General features: G+C 40.1%; 1 protein-coding gene across 4 annotated transcripts in view; it reads left to right on the forward strand.

Annotated features, from left to right (window-relative positions):
* LOC134343857 (WD repeat-containing protein 7) overlaps positions 1–22,837 on the forward strand; it is a 627,641-nt gene that overhangs the window by 180,291 nt on the left and 424,513 nt on the right. For all 4 annotated transcript variants that reach the window (XM_063042658.1, XM_063042659.1, XM_063042660.1 and 1 more), the window contains 2 exons: positions 5,684–6,444; positions 16,308–16,393. In XM_063042658.1, the coding sequence (XP_062898728.1) occupies positions 5,684–6,444; positions 16,308–16,393 (847 nt within the window). The remainder of the gene's footprint in view (positions 1–5,683; positions 6,445–16,307; positions 16,394–22,837) is intronic.

Genomic DNA, 22,837 nt, shown 5'->3' on the forward strand with positions numbered 1-22,837 from the left:
TGTAGGGTGGTAGGTAAGGACAAGGGGAGCCCTTTCCTGTTGTGATGATGGGAAGAAGGGTTAAGGACAGATGTACAGGAAATGAAGGAGATGCAAGTGAGGCAGTGTCAATTGTAGTGGAAGAGAAACCTCCTCCTTTGAGAAAAGAGGACATCTGAGATATTCTAGAATGGAAAGCTTCATCCTGAGAACAGATGGGGCAGAGACAGAGGAAATGAAAGGAAGAAATGATATTTTTGCACAAAACAGGATGGGAAGAGGTATAGTCAAGATAACTGTGAGAGTCAGTAGGTTTGTAAAAGGTATCAATAGACAGTCTGTCTCCGGAGGTGGAGATGTAGAGATCAAGGAAGGAGAGAGAAGTGTCAGAGATGGACCAAGTTATGGAAGTTTGGAAGGTAAATGTAGTTAAAGACTACATTTAGTAAGGTGAAAAATAGACACAAAAGAAAAATTAAAAATCAGATTCTTGATTATTTTATAATCTTGAACAATAATTAAAATTTTATTATCTAGTGTACGGTTACATAAAACACGTAGAATGTATAGTTACAATGAAGTTTCAGTGTCACGGAGATTGATGGATTGTATTTAAATTATAAATGGGTGAAATCATTTTCTGTAGTAGAGCAAATACAGCAGTTTAATGCTATTTGATGCATTTGAATGTGAGTGGATCAGAGAGATACAGTTTTTGCCAAGGAATGGTGGTACGAAGCATTTCATTGTCTGTTTCATTGTACTTATGGCAAATAAAGCTAATCTCTATCTCAATAGAGGGTATACATACAATTAAATAAAATCTTCCGTGCTATTCTTATTTGAGAAATAACAATAGAAAATGAAGTTATGGCAGTCTGTATCTTGAATAGTTTATCATATCCTCTACTTGTTTTAGTGGATTTGATGGCATTTAATAGAGATTAATAGTATTTACAGAAACTTTTAAAGACTGCCTATTTGTATGGTGAACTGTAATCAATAATCTCTATTTTGATGACCATATTTCTTTGGTGAATATTGAGTTATTGTTGGGATGAAGGAAAGCTAATTTTTGGGTTTATATGTGCCAACTTTGAAAACTTGGATAAGATGAGACTTGCATCGAGTGAACTATTTCCTAAACGGAGTCAGAAATAAAAGTTTCAAGATAAGGAATTGTCATGTATTAAATAAAACGCAGAATTCTGGCGGTTTTCCATATTCTCATTAAAGATGAAAGGACTCTGTGCAAAAGCACAATTCTCAGCAAGCAGAAGCAGAAAATGCTGAAAATATTAGATAGCATCTATGGTTAGAGAAACATTCAATGTTTTTGCTTCTGTGATACTTTGTTAGAATCGATTTCTGATTTACGTAATTTTCAGTAGTATGGCATATAGAAGTCATATGTAGCGTACAACTAACGAAGTCCAATTTGCTCTTGGAAAATACAGATATTTGGATCGTCGTGCACTTTCTGCCACCACAGTACACTGCGTGGCCACCATGCTAGGTACACCTGTACACCTTATTAATACAAATATATAATTAGCCAATCGTGTGGCAGCAACTCCATGCAAAAATAAATGTAGACAATGGTCAGGAGCTTCAGCTGTTGTTCAGACCAAACATCAGAATAAAGAAGAATGTGATCTAAGTGACTTTGATGGTAGAATTATTGATGGTGCCAGACGGAGTGGTTTCTGTATCTCAGAAACTGCAGATTTCCTAGGATTATCTCACATAACAGTCCATAAGACCATAGACCATAGCCCATAAGGCATAGGAACAGAATTAGGCCTCTTTCAAAACCTTAAAGTACTGTTCATCTGATCTGGGTGACTTAGGCACCTTTAGGTCTTTCAGGTTTTTGAGCACCTTCTCCCTTGTAGTAGTAACCGTGCTTACTTCTCTTCCCTCACACTCTTCAACACCTGGCATACTGCTAATGCCTTCCACAGTGAACACTGATGCAAGATGCTCATTTAGTTCACCTGCCATCCCCTTGTCCCCTGTTATTATTTCTCTGGCCTCATTTTCTAATGGTCCTATATCCACTCTCATCCCTTTTATTTTTTTTATATACTTGAAAAAGCTTTTTCTATCCACCTTGATATTGTTTGCTAGCTTGCTTTCATATTTCATCTTTTCCCTTCTAATGATTCTTTTAGTTGCTTTCTGTAGGTTTTTAAAAGCTTCCCAATTTTTTATCTTTCTGCTGATTGTGCTTTGTTGTATGCCCTCTCTTCTGCTTTTACATAAGCTCTGACTTCCCATGTCAGCCACAGTTGTACTATTTTGCTGTTTCAGTATTTCTTTGTTTTTGAAATACATCTTTTCTGCACCTTCCTTATTTTTCCCAGAAACTCACGCCATTGCTGCTCTGTCGTCATCCCTGCCTGTAGCTCCTTCCAATTTACTTTAGCCAACTCCTCTCATTGTAATTTCCTTTACTGCTACATCAGACTTTACTTTCTCCCTATCAAATTTCAAGTTGAACTCAATCATATAGTGATTATTGGCTCCTCAGGGTTCCTTTACCTTAAGCTCTCTAATCACCTCCAGTTTATTACGTAACACTCAATCCACTATAACTGATCCCTTAACAAACAAGAGAAAATCTACAGTCGCTGGAAATGTGAGCAACACACAAAATGCTGGAGGAACTCCCCCAGTAAGCTGAATGACAAACTGCTCTAAAAAGCCATCAAATTCACTCTCTTGAGATCCATTACCAACTTGATTTTCTCAATCTACCTGCATGTTAAAATCTTCCATGACTACCATAACATTACCTTTTTGACACGCCTTTTCTATTTCCTGTTGTAATCTGTGGTCCATCTCCCAGCCACTGTACAGAACTGCCATCAGGGTCCGTTTACCTTTGCAGTTTCTTAACTCAACCCACAAGGATTCAACATCTTAACAATCTTTCTAATGATTTGATGCCATTCTTTACCAGCAGAGCTATGTCACCCCATTCCTACCCCTCTGATACAATGTGTAACCTTGGATATTCAGCTCCCAACTTCAACCACCTTTCAGCCACGATTCAGTGATGACCACAACGCCATACCTGACAATCTGTAAAAGTGCTACAAAATCATCCACCTTAATTCTTATACTCTGTGCATTGAGATATAACATTTTGAATACTGTATTTGCTACCCTTTTTGACTCTGCATCCCTAATGGACTGATACTCACCTTGCTGGCTACAATTTTGTCCTATCATATGTCTGCCCTTCCTGACATTCTGACTGCACGCTATCTTTGTTTTTATTACTATCTGTCCTATCCTGACTCCCTTCACTCCGGTTCCCATCCCCCTGCCAAATTAGTTTAAACACTCCCCAACAACTCTAACAAACCTGCCTGGGAGAATATTAGTGCCCCACTGGTTCAGGTGCAACCTGTCCCTTTTGTAGAAGAAGAGATCCCAATGATACAAGAACCTGAAGCTCTGCCCCCTGCACTGGCTTCTCAGCCACACATTTATCTGCCAGATTATCCTGTTTTTGCATGGCACAGGCAGTAATCCAGAAATTATTACCTGGCAGGTCCTGCTTCTCAGCTTTCTGCCCAACTCTCTAAATTCTCTCTTCAGGCCCTCTTTGCCTTTCCTTCCTATGTCATTGTTACCAATATGTACCAAGACATCTAACTGCTCTCCCTCCCTCTCCAGAATGCTATGGACACGATCCAAAACGTCCCTGTCCCTGGCACTTGGGCAGCAACATACTATCCAGGTGCCCCATTCATGTCCGCAGAATCTCTTGTCTGTTCTCCTGACTATTGAGTCCCCTATCACTACCACTCCCCTCTTCTCCCTTTTTCCCTTCTGCACCATGGTCCCATGGTCAGTGCCAGTAACCTAGTTTCTGTGGCATTGCCCTGGGTGGTCATCCCCCACAACAGTATCTAAAATGGTAACTTATTATTGAGCAGAATGGCCACATGGGTGCTCTGCGCCAACTGCCTATTCACTGTCCCATTCCGTCTGACAGTCACCCAGCTACCCACCTCCTGCAACTCGGGGTGACTGCTTCCCTGTAATTCTGATCAATGGTCTCATCACTCTCCCGTAGATGCCGAAGGTCATCCAGCTACTGCTCCAGATCCCTAACACTGTCTTCAAGGTGCTGCAGCTGGATTCATGCAGATGTGGTTCCCTGGGAGACTCTGAGTGCACAACATTGTTGAACCTTGAGGTGGATGGGCTACCAGCAGCATAAGACCACAAGCATCCATTCAGTAGGAATGTCACTTAACAAAAAAATTACAGATTTTGTTTTAATGTGATTTCTTTGGCTATGAAAAGTACCATTTGAATATAAGATAAATAATTGCCAAATGTAGCTTCCAGTAAACAGTATTCTGTGCAAAATATTATTTTTACAATGGAATTGTTGACAATGGCAAATATACTGAAGTGTGCTGCACTTATTTAGTTCCCTGCAGAGAGGACTGACTGCCCCCAATCTCAGGTTTTCAATCTGTGCTACTCATTCATTATTAATGTCACTTCTCACAATTCCCAGTGGAGCTTGACAATGGATAAGGACGTCATTGGTACAAACCAAAAGTGGCTTTCAGTGTTGCAGAGGTTAACCAGGCATTACAAATCATTCATGTGGCCAGCTGTTTGCATCACACTTCAAGGTTTACTATTGCTAAAATTCTGCTTATGGGAATATCAGCATCTTTTGTTAATGTTATACAAGTGAAGTCTATTCCACACTTGTACAGTGCTAGTACTTATAAATAAAACAAGCAATTGTGGCAAAGGTCCTCTTATACAGGGGGATAAGGCACATAAGAGCAGAATTACGCCCTTTGGCCCATCGAATCTGCTCCACCATTCCCTCATGGCTGATTGATTTTCCCTCTCAAACCATTTCTCCTGCCTTTTCCCTGTAACCTTTGATGCCTTTACTTACTTACTTTTTCTCTCTCTCTCTCTCACTCACTCACTCACACACACACTCACACACACTCACACACACACTCACACATACACACACACACTTTTTGTTATTATATTCCAATGTACTGCTGCTGCAAAACAACAAATTTCATGACATCTGGTGATATTAAATCTGATTCTGATTAAGAACCTAACATCCTCTGCTTTAAATATATCCAATGATGTTAATAAAAGACGTAGTGGTCTTGAGATGGTGAAGATTCTCATTGCAGTGCAATTATTTTGACTTCTGTCATGTTTGTTAACATATTAAGATTAAAATTAAAATTAGTTTTATTTGGCACATGTACGTCGAAAAAGCAAAAGATACAGTGAAGTGCATCATTGGCGTCAATGACCAACACAGTCCGAGACTGTGCTGGGGGCCATGCTTCTGGCTCCAACATAACGTGGCCACATTTGCTGACCCTAATCCATATGTTTTTAGAATGTGGGAGCACCTGGAGGAAACCCATATGGTTATGGGAAGAACCTACAAACTTGCTAAATACAGCAGCAGAATTGAATCTTGGTCACTGATTGCTGGTGCTAACTGCTTTGATACCATCCGTCTTGTGTTAATTTACAGTTTTAATTGATTGTATTAATTTACAGTCTAAAGTTATTTCTGAGAATGCTTTGGATATATAAGTGTGAATTGTTTTTTTCTGGAGCTTTGAATTTGTTATATACTAATTTGCATGACCACTTCACTTTTGTTTGCCTTTTTCTCTAGGGGGCTTTACCAAAATACTCCCATAATGCACTTATGGTGCAAGCCATGAAGACAAATCTGATCGATCCAGATATCCATATATTATTTTTTGATGTGGAAGCCCTGATTATCCAGCTCCTAACAGAAGAAGCATCCAGACCCAATCCTACACTTATATCTCCAGAGAGCCTCCAGAAAGCACCGGGTGGCACAGACAGAAGCAGCTCCTTCCTTACTGGGAAGAGAGCAGCAGTCCTTTTCCAGCAAGTGAAGGAAACGATCAAAGAGAACATTAAAGAACATTTGCTAGACGATGATGAAGACGAAGATGACGACATAAAGAGACAGAAGAGGGAAGAGGGTGATCCTGAGTACAAGGGCAACAAGTCAAAACCTCTCACCTTGTTAGAATATAACTTAACAATGGACACAGCAAAATTATTCATGTCATGTCTGCATGCTTGGGGTCTGAATGAACAATTAGATGAGGTTTGTCTCATGCAGCTTGGTATGTTGAAACCTCACTGCCCTGTATCTTTTGGCTTGCTGTCAAGGGGAGGACATATGTCACTGATGCTTCCTGGATTTAAACAGACTGCTTCCAAGACACTAGATGGTGCTAATGAAACAGGAAAAAGACCGACTTTGGGAAACAGCACGTACAATGTATCCCGAGCAGTCACAACCCAACACCTGCTCTCTCTCATTTCCTTAGCCAATACTTTGATGAGCATGACCAACGCTACGTTCATTGGGGAACATATGAAAAAACTGCCACCAAGGTGGGAATTAACCTCTATTGTCATTATTTTAAAGCAAAATAATTTAACATATTGAATTAATAATAGATTTTGATGTAGAATTATTGCTTGGTAAAACTGTGACATACAGTAACTGTTTCTTAACTTTGATAACTCAATGCACTTAATTTCTAATTACATTGGTGTATATATATGATATCTTGGGCAAAAATAAATACAGCTTTAAGAGTAAGGCTGTGTTTTATAGTCAGAGTTTTAACTGCTATGCTATTTTGAACAATTCTTTTCTCTTTGTTGTCTTACTTTTGTTACCATACACCATTCTTCACATCACCTTAGAAATTAACTCTTACCAACTCCGTCTTGGCCTGTTGGTATGAGTATATCTTTCATATGACCATAAAATCTTCCATGGCTTTGCTTGACCAAACCTCAACAATTATGCCCGTCTTTAATTCATTTTTCTGTCCTGTCAGATCCAGTTTCCTGCCACAATCATTCAACATCATTAGAAATTTTTCAATAACAACATTGTCATCCTTAGGATGGCTATAATTGGAATTGGTTCATTATTGTTACACGAACCAAGATACAATGAAAAGCCTGTCTTGCATCTTCCATCTATTCGTGTCTATCTCACTGTCTGTCTAGGTACCATATCCGATGCGGACGTTGGTGACCATGGTTTTCCATATAGATCTATCCCTCGTTCTTTGGATGACTTCCATTTCCTCGATGTGTAGCCACCTGGCTAGGCTTTTGATGTACATAAGCTGAGGTCTTCCTCTAGGTTTGCTCCCCTTGATCTTTCCAAAGAATATGAGTTTTCTTAGTTCGTCTTTCCGCATGATGTGTCCTAGGAATCTGAGTTGTCTTTCTCTTATTGTTGGTATGAGTGATCGAACTGCTTGGGCTCTTCTGAGAACTTCTTCATTTGATGTGTGTGCGGTCCATGATATTTTTAACATTCTCCTGTAGAACCATAATTCAGCTGCTTCTAGTCTCTTTTCCATTGCTGGGTAAATGTAGTCTATCCCACTACAGTCTTAAAAAAATTGGTTTCTTAAGTAGTCAATTTAAAGATTTTAAAGGTTAGCTTTATTAGTCATGTACATGGAAATATAAAAACATACAATGAAATGCATTGGGGATGTGCCAGATGCAGCCTGCGATTATTGACAATGTAGTATACCCACAACTCACCAACCTGAACCCTTGGAACGTGCGAGGAAACTGGAGCACCCGGAGGAAATCCACGTGGTCATGGGGAGGAAGTCTTAACTCCTTACAGATGGCAGTAGGAATTGCACTTCAATGTTACAGCTAGTGCTGTAATGCGTTCTGCTAACCACTATATTGCCATGCTGCCCTTAGTTACCATTCTTTTTCGCTCTCCTGTTAATCGCTATTTATTTATGATTTTAATAGGAAATGTTGTAGATAACAATGATTTCCACTTGTATATTGCAGTCTCTAGTTATCCCACATGGGTGGTGAGATGGATAAATGTCTCTACCAAAGGAGGTGCAAGACAATCCTTCCCTCAGCTAGCCTGCAAGTCACCCTTGGACAAGGTGTAGCATCTGCTTATCAGGGTCATGTGAAGCCACGAGAGCAGATGGTGGATGGTTGTCTGAGCAGCTGATGTATATCACAAGTCCTGGTTATGTGACCACTGACACCAGGCAGACAATCTCTGAAGTATTGATAATGGCTGGGGTCAGCCATCTTGTAAAGACACTGCCCTGAAGAAGGGCAGCATGGTACTGTAGCGGTTAGCACACTGCATTATAGTTCCGGCAACCTGGGTTTAACTCCCGCAGCTGCCTGTAAGGAGTTTGTATGTTGTCCCCATGACTGTGTGGGTTTCCTCTGGGTTTTCTGGTTTCCTACCACAGTCTTAAAAGCCTACAGATTGGTGGGTTAATTGGTCATTGTAAATTGTCTGTGATTAGGCTGGATTAAATCACAGGTTACTGGGCAGTGTGGCTCAAAGGGCAGGAAGGGCCTATTCCACACTGTATCTCAATAAATAACTAATTTTAAAAGACAATTGAAAACCACTTCTGTAGAAAAATTTGCCATGAAAAACTATAGTCACAGAGATCATGATCACCCACGTCATATGACACTGCACCTAATGATGATAATGATGAATTATCCCATCCATCTGTGCTCTCCAACCAGATTGCTGTTCTACTATCAAATTGTGTCTTGGATGACTAGTTACTTAGAAGCAGCATCTATTTGACTTGGAACTGGTAGTTTGTGGTAATCAAACAAAAAGTGTGATGGGCAGACTGAATTACATTATTAATATGTAAATTTGATTGAATTTTCACCTGCATATATTCAAAGCTCTGGTTCTCAGCCTGTTTCACAAAGTTCAACAGACCCATCATCCTATTCTTTCCTGGTACAGGTTCTGCACAGATTATGACAGAGAATAGTTCGGAAATGAGGTTGCTTGGCGATAGTTTAAAAAAAACCTAAGACAACCAAGGGCAACCTGTAGTAACCTGAATTTATTCCTCTCCATAGATGCTACCTGACCTGAGTGCATTCAGCACATTATGTGTGCTTCTGTGAAATTTGTTGTTTTGATGCAGCAAAAATTACTATAGTTACTAAAATATTACTCCAGATTACAAAAATAAATGAATAGTGCAAAAGACAAGTAATGAGGTAGTTCATGGACAGTTCAGAAATCTGATGGTGGAAGGGAATAAGCTGTTCTTAAAATGTTAAGTGTTGGTGTTCAGGCTCCTGTAACTAGAAGAGAAATTACTGGAATTTGGGCATTCGTAACCTGGATAGAACCTGCACAGCCAATTAACTCAAGATCTTAGTCTCAGCGTGATGCAGTATTAGTACATACTCCTGCATCAGGTTTTAGATTTAAACACCTTTAATTTCAAGTTATTTCAGATTTGAACTATTAACTTAGGCCAGCACTGTGCAATGCTGAGAGTGTGTTTTACCATCTTGCTGATGATAACTTGAATGGATGTTACATCCACATTGATTACGCTTAGAGACATAGTGCACTACAGCACAGAAACAAGCCCTTTGGCCCATCTAGTCCATGCTAAGTTATTATTCTCCCTAGTACCATCGACCTGTACCTGGACCACTCTCCCACTCATGTACCTCTCTCAAATGTTGAAATCAAACCTGCATCCACCTCTTCCACTGACAGCTTGTTCCACATTCGCACCACACTGCAAGTGAAGATGTTCCTACTTGTGTTCCCCTTAAGCAGATCACTTTTCACCCTTCATCTATGACCTCTGGTTCTAGTCTCACCGAACCTCAGTGGAAAAAGCCTGCTTGCATTTCCTCTATCTATACGCCTCTTAATTTTGTTTGCCTCTGTCAAATCTTCCATTGTTCTCCTACACTCCAGGGAATACTCCTAACCTATTCATCCTTTCCCTATACAGTGGTGCTAGAAGTTGTGAACCCTGTAGAATTTTCTCTATTTCTGCATAAATGTGACCTAAAATGTGATCAGATGATTAAGGGAACCTAATTAAATAAATAACACAAAAAACATTATACTTGTTCATTTATAGTAAAAATTCTACAGGGTTTACAAACTTTCCAGCACCACTGTAACTCATGTCTTTAAGTCCTAGCAACATCTTTGTAAATTTTCTCTGCACTCTTTCAATCTTATTGATATCTTTCCTGTAGGTAATTGACCAGAACTGCAAATTTGGTCTCACCAACGTCTTATATTATTTCAGCGTAACATCCAAATTGCTGCACTCAATACTTCGATTTATGAAAGCCAGTGTGCCAAAAGCTTTCTTTACGACTCTACCTAAGTAGATAGTACTTCAGATGTTCTAAATTGGACATAAAATATCTTGGGCATTTTAGGATCATAAAATACACAGTATTAATAGAACTAGGTTTCCTTTTTCAGTCATTAATCTATCATATTTATAAGTAAACTTCTTTAGCCCATTTGTTACAACTAAGTGAAACAAGAGCAATAAACTGAGCAGGTAAAGTAATGGAAAGTGAAAAAGAGACAACATATCAGGTTGAAGATTCTTCGTTGAATTGACCTGCAAAGTGTTTCTGGCATTTTCTGATTTTATTTCAAACTTACTGCATCTTCAATTTTTTTTTGTCATTTTTGTTTCAATATGCTGCTTGTTCATTTGCATTTCCCCTAAATCTCTGAATGTGCTCCCAGAGATTTGTTTTCATCCTCCATTTATAGTTTTAAATATATTTTAAAGATCTATTGTGATTGTTTATCCTTTCCTTGAAATTTCAGTCAACTCCAAATTCTTCATTTTCATTTCTGCCCTTGTAATCCAGAAAAGTGTGAAGTGATAAACTTTGGAACTTGAAAGCAGAGTACAAGGTTTTGATGGCTGGATTCTTAGCAGTGTGGAGGAGCAGAGGGTTCTTAGGGTCCAAGTTCATTGATCCCACAAAGTTGCCATGCAAGTTGATAGGTTAGTTGGGAAGGCTAATGGTGTGTTGGCCTTTATTGGTCGGGGGTTGAGATCAAGTGCTGTGAGGTAATATTGTAGCTCTATAAAACCTTGGTTAGACCATGCTTGGAGTAATGTGCTCAGTTCTGGTCCTCTCATTATAGGAAAAATGTGGAATGTTAGAGAGAGCTCAGAGGAGATTTACCAGGATGCTGTCTGGATTAGAGAACATGTCCCGTGAGGATAGGGTGAGCGAGTTCAGACTTATCTCCTTGGAGCGAAGGAGAATGAGGTATGTAAGATGATAAGAATCATAGATGGAGTAGACAGGCAGAGATGTTTTCCCAATGCAGAAATGGTTAAAACTACGGGGCATAACTTGAAGGTGACAAGAGCAGGGGCAATGTCAGAGATAGTTTTTTTTCATAGGGAGTTGGTGCATGGACCGTGCATGAAGTCAGGGCTCTTGATAGAAGCAGATACTGTAGGGTTATTTAAGGAACACTTAGATCGGCACATGGATGATAGAAAAATGGAGGGCTACGCAGGAGGGAAGTGGTAGATTGATCTTAGAGTATGTTAAAAGGTTGGAACAACATTGTGGGCCGAAGGGCCTGTACTATGCTGTAATGTTCTATGTTTAAAGTGTTGAGAATTTCTCTTGCATGAGCATTGTAAAAGTCTAAGTTTCTTCCTGTCTAATGAATTTGATGGAAGTTTTTGATGAGTTAACAAAATGTAATATTGAGGACAGTGCGGCTGGTGTGGTCCACGTGGGCTTCTTTTAAGGCTTTTGACAATGTCCCTGTAAGGGTGATTGGACCAAACATTTAAAGCCATTGGGATATGGCAAAGCTGAAAAATCAGATTCAAAATTGGTTAGTTAATAAGGGCAATAAGAATGATGGTAGAGAATTGTTCTCGTAATTTGAAAACAAATGTTCAGTGGTGTCCCTCAGTGATTATTAGAACAGTGGTCCCCAACTACTGGGCCGCGAGGAAACAATATTATTTGGCGGTATGAAGTGATATGAGTCAGCTGCACCTTTCCTCATTCCCTGTCACGTCCACTGTTGAACTTGAACGTACGTGAGGTCATTATGCACGCGAGGTCATTGGTCGGTATGAGTGAAAAACAAACATTGCTTGAGAGTCTCTTTGGAAGAGGTGGAAGAGGACATAAAAGGCCTAATGATGATGATAACGCAGAGACTGCAAAAAAAAAGAAAGTTTCCTTCAACAGAAAACACGACGAGTCGTACATAAAATATGGCTTTACTGAGACTGGCGACTCGTACGCTTCAAGCCCCCTGTGTCTTGATATGTGGAGACAAGCTGTAATGAGGCAATGAAGCCCTCAAAACTGCTTCGGCACCTTGAGTCCAAGCACCCTGCACTTAAAGACAAACCTGTTGAGTGTTTTGAGAGGAAAAAATGTGAGCAAGCGGGGCAGAAGCAAGTACTGAGAGCAACCACCTCCACAAATGCTGCTGCTCTGAGAGTGTCGTACTTAGTGGCTATCTGTGTGACATCTTCAACCTGCTCAATGAACTCAGTTTGTCACTTCAGAGGAGAATGACAACTGTCTTCAAGTTGGCAGATAAAGTGTCTGCTTTCAAAGCCAAACTGGAACTGTGGGGACGGCAAGTGGACAGGGGCATATTTGATTTGTTCCTAACATTAACTGTGATTTTGGGAGAGACTGAGGCTGCACCATCTTTCTCACAGCTGGTGCGCCATCACCTATCTTCACTGTCGGCAAAATTCGAGCGTTACTTCCCAACCGCAAATGACCCAAGACATGCAAAGGAGTGGGTCCATAACCCATTTGTGAATGTCCCTGGTGAATCATCCATGTCAGCGCCGGAAGAAGATCAACTCCTCGAGCTTGCAAATGACGGCGGGCTGAAAAGTATGTTTGACATAACATCTCTGCTGGCATTCTGGATTAAAGTCTAGGCTGAATATCCTGAGATAGCCACGAAAGCACTGAAAATTTTGCTTCCATTTCCAACATCATATCTTTGCAAAGCAGGATTTTCTGCAATGAATACAACGAAAACTAAATTGCAGAATAGACTGGACATAAGGAACCCCCTTCGAGTATCGCTGTCTCCCATCACCCCTCGATGGGACCGCCTTGTTGCAGGGAAACAAGCCCAGGGCTCCCACTGATTCACCGTTATTGGTGTGTTGCAATAATTTTATATGTTCATACGAGGAAAATGTGTGCTGTGTGTTTAATATCCAAACGTTACTTAAAATGTTATGATGCTATTGACTTACAAGTGACTTATAATTGACTTATCACTATATTCATGGGAGGAAAATATGGACTGTGTGTTTAATATTAAATTCGTTAGATAAACCCTTTTAGAAATAAAATTGAGTGTATTATTAGCCACTTATAAGTGACTTATAGTTTCACCTATATTCTGGTCGTGATTAACCCCCCCCCGCCCCACCGGGTTGGCCGGTCCGCAAGAAGATTGTAAATATTAAACCGGTCGCGGTGCAAAATAGGTTGGGGACCCCTGTATTAGAACATAAAATATTACAGAACGGAGTGGAAATGGCTGATATGAATGTGCATACTTTAAGGTGTTTGGAAAAAGGTATGGGGGATGTCAGAGGTAGGTTGTTTGAAAGGGGAGAATTTTAAAGGAGATCTGAGGGGTAAATTATTTTTCACACAAAGTCTGGTGGTTCACTACAACAAGCTGTCAGAAGAGGGGTAGAAGCAGATGTTTGACAGTCATTTGGACAGGTACTCAGATAGGAAAGGCATAGAGGGATATGATAAATGGGATGAGTGTAAAACAACGTATCCCAGTTAGCTTTGCGTTCCCGCTTCTGTGCTGTACGGTTTTAGAATTCTGTGAATTCTGGAGCAATCTTGAAAGATGCAAACGTATTTTAATTCTGATGTTTCAACGATTTGTGAAATGGAACAAGTAAAATATTCAAAAGTCAATCAAAAATCATGGAAAATTATTGTAATAAGGCAGTTTGACTGAATTTTAAAGAACAAAACAAAATTAAAGTTGGGTTGTTCCTGCTTTACAAAGATAAATATTTTTTGAACATAGAATACTATAGCACAGTACAGTACAGGCCCTTTAGTCTACTATATGCTGCTGACCTTATAACACTGTAAGATCAATCAAAGCTTTGCCGCTTACATAGCCCTCCATTTTTCTATCATCCAAGTGCCAATTTTAGGATTTAATAGTATTTAAATTTACCTTCAACTATGCATTTTTCATTAGGAATTGATGATTAGCTCAAGGGTGTCTTCTTTCTAGGCTTAAGCATTTTTCTGTTCAACTCACACAAAATGCTGAAGCAACTCAGCAGATCAGGCAGCATCTACTGAAATGAATAAACAGTCGTATTTCAGGCCGAGATCCTTCATCAGGACTGGAAAGGAAGGGGGAAGATACCAGAATAAGAAGGTGGTGGGAAAGGAAGAAGGACAAGCTGGCAGGTGATGGATGAGATCAGGTGAGGGGATAGATGGGTGGGTGGGAGAAGGGGGAATGAAGTATGAAGCTGGGAGGTGATAGGTGGGAAAGGTAAAAGGAGAGGATTCCCCACTCCGACCTCTTACCTCTTCTCCTTACCTGCTCCTTACCTCCCCTGGTGCCCCTCTTCCTTTCTTTTCTCCCATGGTCCACACTCCTCTCTCATCAGACTTCTTATATTTACCTTTTCCACTTTATCACCTCCCAGCTTCATTCTTCCTCCCCCCTCCCTCACCCACCTGGCTTCACATATCACCTGTAACACAGACAAAATGCTGGAGGAACTCAGCAGGCCAGGCAGCTTTTATGGAAAAGAGTAAACAATTGATGTTTCAGGCTGAGACCCTTTTTGAGTCCTGAAGAAAGGTCTCGTTCTGAAATGTTGACTGTTTACTCTTCTATAGATGCTACCTGACTTGCTGAGTTCCTCCAGCATTTTGTGTGTGTTGCTTTGGATTTCCAGATTTTCTTGTGTTTGTGATTCACCTATAATCCACTCACTTGTCCTTCTCCCTCCTCCCCCACCTTGTCATTCCGGCATCTTTCACCACCCTTTTCCTTTGAAGGGTCTCGCCGTGTATTCATTTCAATGGATGCTGTCTGACCTGCTGAGTTCCTCCAGCATTTTGTGTGTGTTACTCTGGATTTCCAGCATCTGCAAAATCTTCTGTTTTTTTTTACTCTGATCAAGCCTGTCAATTATTTTATTTCTCTTGCACGAATTTATTGAGTTTTGTAATTAAATTTAACATTATTTTAAATTATATAATGCACATTGGTATCTGTTAGGACTTCTCAAGAACACACTAACAGACATCCCACCTCTCCCAGAAGTTCCGGGAGTCTCCCGCATATTGATAGCTGCTCCCTGATGCCCGGAAATTATATACAATATCCCGCAAAACGATTTTTTCGAGAGGGAGAGGGAGAGCGAGAGCGAGCATCCTGATTGGTCTCTCTTTGTACTAAGTAGACCTATCAGTTTTCTCTGTGGGCGGGCTTTACAGTCGACCTCAAAAATAATGACAGTGTTGCTCACTGCACTGTTTGCAACAGTGACTTTTCTATTGCCCGTGGTGGGTTAAAATGCAAAAGACATGGCGAGATGAATTTAACAGGTGTCATTCGTTCATTAGCATAGCTAACGTTATTTAAACTAGCTGACTGGCTGCTAAGGAGGTACTCTATTGATGTCCTACGTGATAAGGCTAAACTCCCTGTAGACTTGCTTAAAGTTGTAATAGAATAAACATGATAATATAATATATGTATATATTTTAATGTCACATTTTCTGCATATACCCAACTTGGTTTACAGATTAGACAAAATCACGAAACAAAGTATGACATACATCCTTGGAAGTTGACCGGGGGTGGGTGGGGGATATGGGGTTGTGGGAGGCGGGGGTGCTACCTCCCTGAAATGAGTTTTTGCTTGGTGGGATGTCTGCATTAACATTCAGTCCTGATGAAGGGTTTTGGCCCGAAACATCGACTGTTTATTCATTTCCATAGATGCTGCCTGACCTGCTGAGTTCCTCCAGCACTTTGTGTGTGCTGCCTTGAATTTCTAGCATCTGCAGATTTTCTCTTGTTTGCAATTTACTAACATTGGTTATTTCCTTTTTTCCTTAAATAACTTTGACTTAATAATGTAGCCTAAAGTATTCTATTCAATGCATTTTAGCTCTGAAATGTTTCTGAGAAATGTTTTCTGATTTATTATTTTGTAGTTAAAGAGGTTATAATCGTAAGTCTGTGGTTACTTAGAGATTTGTTGATGAGGTGGGATGACACAAACTGACACCGTATGACTGATATGGTAGAGCTTAAAATCCTGAACCTCAAGGAATCCTGACCTCTTCTGAAGGACTTATAATTAATATTTGATTTTTATTCCTTGCAGACCACAGAAACCAAGCACCCCAGAGATGACTAAAGGGAAACCTTCCCCTCCAGTCTTCACTGCTGTACAGGGACAGATCAAACAAGGTAACTACAAAGCAAAGCTTGGCAAGGAGCACAGTATTAAAGTGACAGCAGAAGGCTAAATACACAATGTGAAATCATCCCACTTCATCCTTTTATGTTGAAATATATTCTACTTTGTTGAATTGTGCGATAAGAAGTTAAAATTCAATGACTTAACATTAATGTACTGGAAGTTTTGGAATGTGGTTTCTTTCCAGTAGGTACTTTAGTAAATTTTGAATGGTATTTAGAATTCATTTTTCTTTTTATAATTGAAATAAGATTTGGAAGATAGAAAATTTTATATCATAGTTTTATCAAAAATAAATTTTCTGACTATAAATTTCTGCATTCATCTGGGATTACTTATCCCCACAAGTTCAGTAGCTTAACTGTTACAACTATTTTTTTTAAAAAAGTGAAAAGTAAGATGTAACATGTTGGGGCAACGAATGGTGTTTGTCAAATTACTGATCAGGTATCAACATCTTAAAAAAGTTATTAACTGTTATTTTCAGATGGGAATTGGCAGTCTTTATTGTCGCTGATTTGTTTTGGGTGAAAAATGGGGAAATAAGTTACCATTTTTAACCAGTCATCAATTATTCATCAATTTTTTTAAATTTTAGATTCTTCTTGTAGGACTTCCCTCTTTAAGCTTGCATTTATTGAGTTAGAATGGCTTTATGCAGCTATTTCCATCTCAGCTATAATCCACCTTTAAATCAAAGTCTACGTGGTGATACCTGTGTTGCTCTCTGCAAGGATTTCATGGACTACTGTTTTTAGAATGCTGTTATAAGCAAGTTTGACTGAACATTATCTGTGCTGTTGCATAATATATTAGGATTTTTCAATGTGATTGATAGGAAGATTAATTATTCAATTCAGAATAAGGCACTTGCTTTATGTCAGCTTCACCACACTGATTTGATGGAGTTTACTCCCAGGAATATTATGCAAGTGCAGTGAAGGAAAAAAAAAGATGAAATAACTTGTCAATATAGCAATATGACTTTACACAACACATAACTGCTAAAATGTTTGGTATATTGTACAAAATATAGTTCTGCTTACAATTTCTATCTCAGTATATATGAAAACAACAATGAGCTGTAAAGCTGGAAGAAAAGGTCATTGGCTGCAGTCTGCCATCACTGCAGGACTTGTATACGTCTAAGACAAAGAAGTGGGCAGGAAAAATTATTGTGGACCCTATCTGCCCTGCAAACAGCCTTTTCCAAAATCTTCCTTCTGGAAAGTGCTTTAGGGCTATTAAAACAAAAATTTTACATCATCTTTCAAAAGTTTCTGCCCCCAGATAGTTAGTCTGGTCAACCATATTAGTTAGTCCCCCCATGCCCCTGTATCTATTACCCCCATCACTGCACTGCATTGCAAACGCTTTATATAATACTGTTTACTTGTAAATACTAGTTAGCATTTATGTATACTTCATAATTAATTTCCATGTCCATATTTTAACCTCTAACTTTATTTTTATATAATTCTTTATTCTTTATATTTGTTAAATGTTTTTTGTTGCATGTTGCACTGACACACGACAGCAAATTCTTAATACATGTAAATGGTGAAGCAGGCTCAATGGGGCAAATTCTAATTTTCAAAATTTAGGATGAGACTTCCAGTTTAAGATGGTGCTGTTGAAGTTGTGCAACAACGTACTGGTAGTTCAGAAGGCAAGAAATAAGACTAAAAACATTACTAATAACACCTTTTTTTGAAGTAAATTGTGGTCAGCTATCATGGCAAACAATGAAGAAGCAAGCAGTGATGAAGCAGATTTGAAGAATGAGCCGTACTGGTGTACTGCAAAGCCAGAATGCAATGTGTTTAAGATGCGGTCGCAGACCAAGTTGGTATTGAATTTCCCCCGGGATCAATAAAGTATAACTATGACTATGACTATTGGAGTGCACGATTTGGAGAAGAGTCGATGCAGAAGAATTTTGATGTCTGTCCACCGAACCCGGGTGCGAGATTGGATTGTTCCAAGCGCAAGATTGAGAACGATTTCGGGCTGTGCGGTGTCTGCGTCCAGGTCCTTGAGCGAGGCACTACCTGATGCTTGGACAACTTAAATGCTGGCCCAGACAGAGTGGAAAGCATGAGTGTGGAGGTGAGGATCAGCTGACTCCCTCTCTCCAGTAGCTGTCTTCTCTGTGAGTTTTGTGGTATTTTTGCCCCACTAATGTGAACTGATATGAACAGGCTGCTTCTGGGAGCGGACCTATGGACTCAGTCTGGTTCGGAGTGCAACACACACAAAATGACTCCTGAATGGTTTTGGTCCAAAACGTCGACTGTACTCTTTTCCATAGATGCTGCCTGGCCTGCTGAGTTCCTCCAGCATTTTGTGCGTGTTGCTTGGATTTCCAGCATCTGCAGATTTTCTGTTGTTTATGACTGCTTCAGAATGCCGTTGTTTGCATCTATTGCTTGCATGACGTGTATTTTTTTCCTCTTTATCTGTGCAGTTTTTATTGTCTTTTTTTTAATTGGGTTCTTCGGGTTTCTTGCTTTGTGGCTGCTTGTAAGCAAACAAATCTCAAGCTATATAATTTGTATATCCCTAGGTAATAAATGTACTTTGATTTGAGTCACATGGAATTCAAACCTGATTAGTCTAAAATCACCAGCAATAAAATAAATTCATTGGCATTTTGTGTGGCTTTTTCATGTGTTAGTGGTAGAATTGGGATAAATAGCTGTAGTTTTGTAGTTTTGTCTTTGAAGATAGAAGAGAGATAAGTGCTGCAGCCCGTCAAATAACAGCAGGATGCAATTGTGGATTGAATGATCCATTGGTGTTACTGGTGGGCTACTACAGTAGCAACATTAGCTTGTGTTTGTACAATGATTTAATGTTCTAATTTATCCCAAGGTGTATTAGAGGTGCAGGATCAGGGAAACTTTTAAGACCACAAGATATAGAGCAGAATTGGACCATTCGGCCTTTTGAGCCTCCCCCATCATTCCATCATTACTGATTTACCAAATCTCAACGTATAGCAAACATTGGGAAAGGAGACCAGAATCATGTTTCATTAAAAGTAGATATTAAGGAGCGCTTGCAATGGGTACTACAGGTGGAGTGTATGTTTCGTTGACTAGGAAGTAATTTGAATTATGCCAAGCTTATGAAATAGGCCAAACTCCTTAAGTGAAGTAACGAGACTAAGCTGTTCCTATTCCAAACTTGTACCTCATTGATTAATATTCAGTGGTGAAAGTAGGGATAGGGACAACAGATCAGAAGTTGGCATAAGATTTCTTGCAGAGTTTGTGGTGAGTTGTTTGCCTGATGGACTTGAGAGAAATAAAGGACTAACTAGAGCAGGGGTTCCCAATGTGGAGTCCAATGACCCCTCAGTTAATGGTAGGCTTCATAGCATAAAAAAGATTTGGAATCCCTTGACCAGAGGAGCTAGTTAAGGAAAGCTGAAGACTTTTGGGTACTCACATCTGAAGTATTTAAATTAGATTGGATTAGATAGATTCAACTTTATTGTCATTGTGCCGAGTACAGATACAAAGCCAATAAAATGCAGTTAGCATCTGACCAGAAATGCAAAGAATAGTGTTATTTACAAAATAACTGTGAATAAAAAGTAAGTGCTACAGCACACAAATATAAAAGTACTGAGACAGTACAATATAGGTGCAATACTGCTTAGTGCTGTGATGTGAGGTTTAGCAGGGTCATAGCCTCAAGGAAGAAGCTCTTCCTGTACCTGCTGGTGCAGGAGCGGAGGCTCCTGTAGCGCCTACAGGATGGGAAGAGAGTAAAAAGTCTATGGTTAGGGTGAGATGCATCCTTGATAATGTTTTTTGCCCTGCCCAGGCAGTGTTTATGGTAGACGTTCTCAATGGTGGGCAATTGGGTGCCGATAATCTGCTGGGCAGTTTTCACTACATGCTGGAGTGCTTTGCGGACCGATACGGGACAATTGCCATACCACACTGAGATGCAGTTGGTAAGTATGCTCTCAATGGTACAGTGGTAAAAGTCCGTCAGTATCCTGGGACAGAGTTGAGCTTTCTTGATGCTCCGCAGGAAATAAAGGTGCTGTTCTGCCTTTTTGATCAGGATGGAGGAGCTCAGGGACCAGTTGAGATCTTCAAAAAGTGGACACCAAGGAATTTGAAGCTTGATACATGCTCCACTACAGCCCCGTTGACGTAGATGGGGACGTGAGTGTGGCTCCTAGCATGCATGAAGTCCGCAATGATCTCCTTGGTGTTAAGGGCCAGGTTATTGTCGGCACACCACGTGGCCAGGTGCTGGACCTCATCCCTGGACAGAATATTCATTGGAATATTGTTGCAGCCTAGGAAAGCACAAAAGCAGTTCCTTTAAAAAACATTCTTAGCTTTTCATTTTTATCAATTGCCTCTCCTTTGTAAAGTGGTAAGAGACCAGAGCAGTTAGCTAGCTGTTATACAGAACTGAAGTGTATTCAGAATTCCTCAGATAATCCCCATTCATACCTCTAGTAGAATTTTTCAAAGTCAAAGGGGCAACTGGTAAACTGAATCAGCCTTATCAGCAACACAAGAGATTTTACAGATGCTGGAAATCCAGAGCAACACACACAAAATGTCGGAGGAATCTCAGCAGGTCGGACTGCATCTATGGAGAGGAATGAACAATTGCCATTTCGAGCTGAGATGGCCTGATGAAGGATCTCGGCCTGAAAAGTCAACTGTTAATTCATCTCTGTAGATACTGCCTGACCTGCTGAGCTCCTCCAGCATTTTATGTGTGTTCCCCAGCCTTATCAATACTGACTGCAAGGACAGATTAAAGCCTGGATGCTCTGTGGCAAGTGGCTTGCAACCTGATTCAGGACAACACACCCATTGTGCGGAAATCAGAGGTAGGTTCGCATACTGATCACTGGAATGAATGTTCCTGCAACAATGCTTGAGCTTTGATACCATCATAAGGAGTCAATGGGAATTAGGGGGAAAGCGCTCTGCTGGTTGGAATCATACCTGACACAAAGGAAGATGGTTGTGATCTTTGGAGGTCAATCATCTCATCCTCAGGACATCACTGCAGGAGTTCCTCAGGGAAGTGTCCTAGGAACGACCGTCTTCAGCTACTTCATCAATGAACTTCCTTCCATCATAAGGTCAGAAGTGAGGATGTTTGCAGATGACTGCACAATGTTCTGCACTATTTGTGACTCCTCAGATAGTGAAGCAGTTCATACCCATATGCAGCAGGACCTGGACAATATCCAAGCTTGGGCGGACAAGCGGCAAGCAACATTCGAGCCACGCAAGTGCCAGGCAGTGACCATCTCCAACAAGAATTGAATTGAACTGACTTTATTTCTTACATCCTTCACATACATGTGGAGTAAAAATGTTTACATTATGTCTCCATCTAAATGTGCAATGTGCAAATTATAGTAATTTGTAATAAATAGTAGTAGTAAATAGTATGTACAACAGGACGGTCAATATAGCATATAACTACAATTGTATCAGTATGAATTGATCAGCCTGATAGCCTGGTGGAAGAAGCTGTCCCAGAGCCTGTTGGTACTGGCTTTAATGCTGCGGTACCGTTTCCTAGATGGAAGCAACTGGAACAGTTTGTGGTTGGAGTGACTAGGGTCCCCAATGATCTTTTTACTTACTCGTCTCTGTAGATGTCCTGAATAATGGGAAGTTCACATCTACAGATGGACTGAGCTGTCTGCACCACTCTCTGCAGAATCCTGTGCTTGAGGGAATTACAGTTCCCATGCCAGGCAGTGATGCAGCCAGTCAGAATGCTCTCAATTATGCCCCTGTAGGAAGTCCTTAGGATTTGGGGATTCATGTTAAACTTCTTCAACCGTCTGAGGTGAAAGAGGTGCTGTTGTGCTTTTTTCACCACACAGCTGATACAGTGGCATGCAAAAGTTTGGACACCCCTGGTCAAAATTTCTGTTACTGTGAATAGCTAAGCGAGTAAAAGATGAACTAATTTCCGAAAGGCATGAAGTTAAAGATGACACATTTCTTTAATATTTTAAGCAAGAAAACTTTTTTATTTCCATCTTTTATAGTTTCAAAATGACAAAAAAAGAAAAGGGCCTGAAGCAAAAGTTTGGGCACCCTACATGGCAGTACTTAGTAACACCCCCTTTGACAAGTATCACAGCTTGTAAACGCTTTCTGTAGCCAGCCAAGAGTTTTTCAATTCTTGTTTGGGGGATTTTTGCCAAAGATGAAAAGAGGATGGCTTCTACAACAGGATAATGAACCTTAACACACCTCAAAATCCACAATGGACTACCTCAAGAGGCGCAAGCTGAAGGTTTTGCCATGGCCCTCACAGTCCCCTGACCTAAACATCATCGAGAAAATGTGGATAGACCTCCAAAGAGCAGTGCATGGAAGACGGCCCAAGAATCTCACAGAACTAGAAGCCTTTTGCAAGGAAGA

The sequence above is a fragment of the Mobula hypostoma genome, chromosome 3 (genome assembly GCF_963921235.1).
Source record: "Mobula hypostoma chromosome 3, sMobHyp1.1, whole genome shotgun sequence".
Lineage (NCBI taxonomy): Eukaryota > Metazoa > Chordata > Chondrichthyes > Myliobatiformes > Myliobatidae > Mobula > Mobula hypostoma.